The sequence below is a fragment of the Schistocerca serialis genome, chromosome 3 (genome assembly GCF_023864345.2).
Source record: "Schistocerca serialis cubense isolate TAMUIC-IGC-003099 chromosome 3, iqSchSeri2.2, whole genome shotgun sequence".
Taxonomy (NCBI): domain Eukaryota; kingdom Metazoa; phylum Arthropoda; class Insecta; order Orthoptera; family Acrididae; genus Schistocerca; species Schistocerca serialis.
The window spans coordinates 310,600,695-310,606,694 of record NC_064640.1 but is presented as its reverse complement, the minus strand read 5'-3'; the positions used below and the strand labels follow the sequence as shown (position 1 = coordinate 310,606,694).

At 36.1% G+C, this 6,000-nt stretch overlaps 1 protein-coding gene across 1 annotated transcript in view; it reads left to right on the top strand.

Moving 5' to 3' along the window:
* The first annotated feature begins 4,164 nt into the window (after positions 1–4,164).
* The window catches only part of LOC126470112 (PP2C-like domain-containing protein CG9801), a 45,890-nt gene continuing 44,054 nt past the window's right edge, over positions 4,165–6,000 (top strand). Inside the window, exons 1-2 of the mRNA XM_050097717.1 lie at positions 4,165–4,534; positions 5,462–5,697. Of these exons, the coding sequence (XP_049953674.1) occupies positions 4,395–4,534; positions 5,462–5,697 (376 nt within the window). The 5' untranslated portion in view covers positions 4,165–4,394. The remainder of the gene's footprint in view (positions 4,535–5,461; positions 5,698–6,000) is intronic.

Here is a 6,000-nt window from a genome sequence, read left to right as displayed (position 1 = left end):
ACTAATTTAATTTATTTTAAGACAAGTAGTTCAAATAAAAATACTGTTCTAAATGAGGACATTCAGGAAAATACCTGTTCAGAATGTAAATTTCTGGGGATATATATAGATGACAGACTTTCATGGAATCAGCAAATAGATCATGTCTGTGGTAAAATAACATCTAGTCTGTATTTACTAAGGAGATTAGTTCAATATTTAGATATAGAAGCAATAAAAATAGCGTATTTTGGGTTGGTGTATCCCCATCTATCTTACGGAATTGTATTGTGGGGTGGGTGTAGCCAATACAATATAAAAAGGGTATTTGTATTGCAGAAAAGAGTAATAAGAACTATGCCAAAAGTAAGACCCAGAACTTCATGTAAAAACCTGTTTATTAAGTTTAATATTATGACTATCTATGCAGTATATATGTTTCAATCAATATTATTAGTGAAAAAAGACAAAAAAGTGACAAACAGGAATATGGAAATCCATGATTACAATACAAGACAAAAATCAGACTTTCATATGGTGAGCAGACGATTGAATCTAACAACAAATACCCCATTCATTAAGGGAGCAATATTTTATAATTCTCTGCCAAACAACCTGAAACAGCTTTCTGGTAGAATTTTTAAAAACGAGTTAAAAAAATGGCTTGTATTGAAGTGCCCATAAGTATGGTGCTGACATGATTTGACCTCAGGAATGCTATATTAAATATACTTCAATGATATTTTACTTAGTGGCATGTAATCTACTTTCATTGTGTATCAATAATCTGAATGTAATTATTATAACATTGCCCATGCATGTTAAATACATGTTTCGAGCTGTAAGATAAATAAATAAATAAATATTTCACAGACACAAAGTCTTTTCTTCCTGGCATCATACGGCTCATGTCATGATGACAGTAAAACTCACGCACACACTGAACAGTTTTCTCACATAATGTCTTACTTAGATTTGGATTTGGTGTCACTAATATACCATGTTCTTCTACTAACTGTTTTGCTCTCCATACCATGTAATCTGAAGCAGAAAATTCTTTCATAGTTTTCCTTATACTCCAACTCTTTCGAAGTACAGTTAGATTTTGTGTTTTGTTGCACATACGATCTGAATTGTGAAACTTATCTTTCAGCTGGGTGACAATTTCACTTTCTCCATTTTCACTCTCTTCTTTTTCCGGTTGTGCCACATAAGTATACTCCAACACAGAGGCTATTATTTTCAGTTTTTGCTTTGGGTACCTTTTATCAATCTGAAGCGTCCTTTTCTTCACAGGAAATTCACCTAAATACTGAAGGCTACCATTTAAAGCATCGAGTGCTAGATCTGATGCTACTTCAATTCATTTAAATCTTCTCTGGAAGTAACTGGCACAACTGAGGCAACATCTGCAGTGATTGTTGGGTTTTGCGATCTTTTTTTCTACATTTACTGCAAATTTTTCCACCTAACAATACATTAGGATATTTTTTTATCATCCACTCCTGATTATTCCTTATATTCTTCTGCATTCTTGCATGACCTTCTTCCCTAAACGGATTGCAACAATACAATTTTGACTTGAAATCCATTTTTTACTACATATTACTTTATGACACATTTACACTGCACTTTGTTAAATAAGCCACAGCCATAAAACATATAAAACAAAATTTGCATAATATATAGAGATAACTGGACTAATAGTGACTAGTTGAAATAAGAGTCTCTCTGACTGGCTGTTCACTAAAACAGGCTAATGATGATTGGTGGAAATAAAAATCTCTTTGATTGCGTGTTCACTAAAAACGCTAATGTTATTGATTGAAATAAAAGTGTCTCCCATTGGCTGTTCACAGCTAGAAATATTAAAGAACTGGTCTGAATAAAAGTAACTGCTATTGGCTGGTGTTACAGAAAAAACTGGATACATAGCTGCTTACTACATGTTGGTGGTGTTGACAAAATAATTTTTTGTACATGATGCCTTTGTTGAGCCATCTTGATATTTACCATATTTATAGTATACTGGAGCAATTAAATATATTTTTTTTAAAAAAAAATTGAAGATGGGGTGTTTTGAGATCTTCAAGGTCAAAGGTCAAAGTCAATGACCTTTTGTATGAAAATTCTCTGAAACCTCTCATGTGGCATATCAATGGAAAGGTCTGTTCGTTAGCTTTCTAATGGTACCATTTTCATTGCTGTAACTGAGTTACAACCAGAATTACAGTCATTTATGTTGTAACATATGCATGTAAATTTAGCACAAATTCCAAACTTTGCAGACCTGTAACTTTCTTCACAGTTGTAATACACACCTGCAAATTGGTATTTTTCCATCTCTTACCTGAGTCATTGAATGCACCAAATTTGAAAGAAATCCGAGAGGGTCAGGCTGGGAAGTGCATTGAATTGACATGGAATGACCCTAAATCCAAGTCAAAACTTTCCTCCTGACGTCCATTTCCGTCTCACCTTATTCCATTCCGTTAACGGCATGTGCGAATTCCGTCATCTGAAATGCATTCTGAAATGTTTTAATATTTTGTTCTGTCCCCTTCCATTCCATAAGCTGTGAATGGACCTTAAAATTGTTTGTGCTGGACTACTCAGAAATTCACAATATAAATATTTCTGCTGTTAGTTGGAAACTTTCGATACTAGGTGCAGAGAAGGATATACTTGTATCAGCGGCAAACAGGGCACATTTTTTGAGGCTCACATATTCAGCGAGGTCACCCACATAAATCCGAAAAAGTGATGGCTCCGAGATCGAGCCCTGAGGAACTTTATATGTTATTGTTATTCCCAGTGCTTTATTTTCTAAAAAAAAATTTGAGGGTACTCCGATGTTGGATATAATGCACCGAAAATATAACTGAAGCATGGGATATCACCCTTATGCTTTTTAGCCATGACGTCATCAACATGTCGAACTACAAAAAAAAAAGTTATCGGACTCTTCAGTTAACTCCATTTCGAAGCTGCAGCAACTGTTCTTGACAATTGAATCGCTGGCAGCCAGTTCGACAAGCGTGTAGTGCCCTCGCCCGCTAATAGTGAGCGATGGTAGTGCTAATCGGATATGCGATGTCTTCGGTAATATTTCCTTGTATTGTTTTGTATGTCGGAGGGTTGATTGGATTCACCTGCTTCATTTGAGGTGTATTATAGGTCAATTGAAGTGTACGATATCATTTTGTTTTATTGTTCAGGGGTTGATGGGAATGGCATGTTTCATTTGAGGTAATGTATACTAAAGTGTTCGATACCACATTGTTTGCTTGGGTGTTTATTGGCATCGCCTGCTTCATTTGAGCTTCGAAAAGCGTGAAACAGTGAATGACATCGCTTTTCCCACCAAAAACTGCGCTGGTATCGTTCTTATTGCAATTACCAACACGAAAAAATGAAATAAAAAATTGATGTCAGTGAAATAAATCTTTGGCACTCTTCCAAGTTCTCAACATCGAAAACAATTACTTTGACAACGAAAAAGTTTAGGGGTACACCCCCCCCCCCCAGCGTTCCCCCAGAAAAACAGCACTGGTTATTCCATCTGAAAAGAAATTGCTATTTCTGACTTCTTTCCGAACATTTTACCCAAAGCAGGATATAAAAAATTCCGCTTGGAAATTCATTTAGTTGGCAAAATTAGAGTTCCGTCCTTGAGTAGTAGTATTATTATAGTACCTTTCCGATTGGTTTACGAGTTAATTTGTAATTTTCGTTGTATCTGTAAACGTTCCTGTATGATTACTACCATGGGCATGATGAAGAAAATAATACAAATGCGGCGATGTTATCGAAACTCATCTCTTAAACCACTTTAACGTGACTGTCCCTTTGAACATATGTTAGTACAAAATACTGGCGACATAGAGCTGTAATTCTTCAAGCATCTTGTAATTTAACCACCGCAACTTCCCCGTACTTCACTGACTATGGTGCGTTCTGCTATTACTCTTCGAATCAGCTAATTCTATAAGACGAAGATGACTGCAATCTAAGACGCTATCACCACCAAGAATACCTGAAAAATGTGTAAACACAATGTTATTTACAAAAGAAATCAACAAATTGGAATCGAGAACTATTTTGTACACATGACATTATCGATTCATCGTAATATATATGATAGGTTTCGATCATAGAGTATGGTTTCGATAGTGGAGTAGTAAGCATAGCAAAGCTAGCGGCCTAGTAAACAGTGCGAGAAGAGCTGGAGTGCTATGTAGGTAGTTACTGAGCGTATAATTAAGGCCCACGCAAGAAAGTTATTGAATTTGGAATTCGACCCTCAGCGATATGAAAATATTCGGTGTGTCATTGTTGAACTGTGTTTTTTGTTGTTCATTTTTGTGGAGGATGTGATCATTCGTGTATTGTCGTGCAACAGAAATCTTACTTGAATGATGCCATCACTAAGAAAGAAAGTGGTAGGCTTTATAAGGCAGCTATCAGTTAATACTCAGCAAGAAAATGTAACCTGTGAAAAATATCAACAGTCAGATTCTCCTGGAAGTTGTTTCATTCACCGCTATTTAAGTGGGTAAGTGCATATTTCATGAGCGCATATAGTTCTTTCAAAAAGCCCATTGTTAGTGTGTGTTACATTACGCAGGGTTCAGATGTATGAAAAGACAAAATTCTGACTGGTATAAAGAATAGTACTGAATCTCTTAAAGTGCTTTTCAAACGTAGATGAAAAATAAAAACCCATCTGTGTCACGCCAGCTAAAAGCTCTTGTTTGGAGAGGGAGAGAGAATATCTGCCCAATAATCGGCGCGCTCATATTTTTATTTTAGCAGTAATGATGGTGTAAATCATGTTTATTATTTTCAAGTGTGCGTAATGTCACGTATATGTTGCATGCGTTTGATAGTAAATATTTACATTGTGTAGGTATAAACGAGTATTAATTGTGCACTAAAAGTTGAACATAATACGCTCTTTTTCGATTCCCGTGATTATATGAGCGACATTACTTTGTTCAACCAGGCTTCATGAACTGAAAATCTATATATCGTCGTAGAGAATGGATTTTTAAGTACCCAGTCATGACAGTTACCTGTGGCTTTATTTGCGGAGGACTTTGTCCAGACAGACCCGTTCTGTAGTCTCACGTGTTTTGCAACCAATAAATCGTTCGTACTTTCATCAAACGATGCAATCAGCTTCAGTAATCATAAGAACTTCTCATGTGTTCAGTACAAAAAAAGTGAAGAATTCACCCGTGTTTGCTACCATAGTCTAAAGCATTTTATGCCTAATATCATAAATATATGAAACATGTAGTATGCAGTTTGAATTATTTATGTACCCCCTGCTTTATTTATCCAGTTATTAGTAAATAATACAGCTGCCAGTTTTGGCACTCAAAAAAAGTTTCGAATCCTTCTCATCTTCTCATTACTTTTATTTTTCATTAACACAGTTTCAATAACTGTTAGTTGCATTTTGGTTTATTTGTTTCAGTCATGATGTTCGTTCAGACGAACCTGTCATTCTCCATGGGCGAAACCCTCATGAACTTCCAGTTCGGTCCTTGGGTTCTGTTGTGAAAGGAGTTGAGACAGTATTTGCAGCTGTGACAGGACCAGATGGTGGATTGACGACTGTCAACAGGCGTCAGAGGCATTTGTCAGCTAGTGATCCAGATGTTGACTACATTGATATTCACGATCAGCAAGCAGAGCACGACCGTTCCACAGGTACCATTTAAAGATATTCTTCCCTTTCTTAATTTGAACTGTACAGACATAATTGTCAAGTGAATGTGAAATACTATTATTACCATGTATAGTGTTAGCTGCAGAAGGAGTGTAGAGTATTCAGGTTCAACCCCCTACTGTTGATTTATTTTTTTAGGCAACACAAAGGTATTCATATCTGTTGCTCACTTAATTACGTCTAGCCTACCTAATTGGTGATGAGTGTTCTGTTTGTCTGATGGATAGGACTAGTCAGACTGTGATGCTTATTTATGGCTCTCTGACAAGGGTGGGGTACCAGTA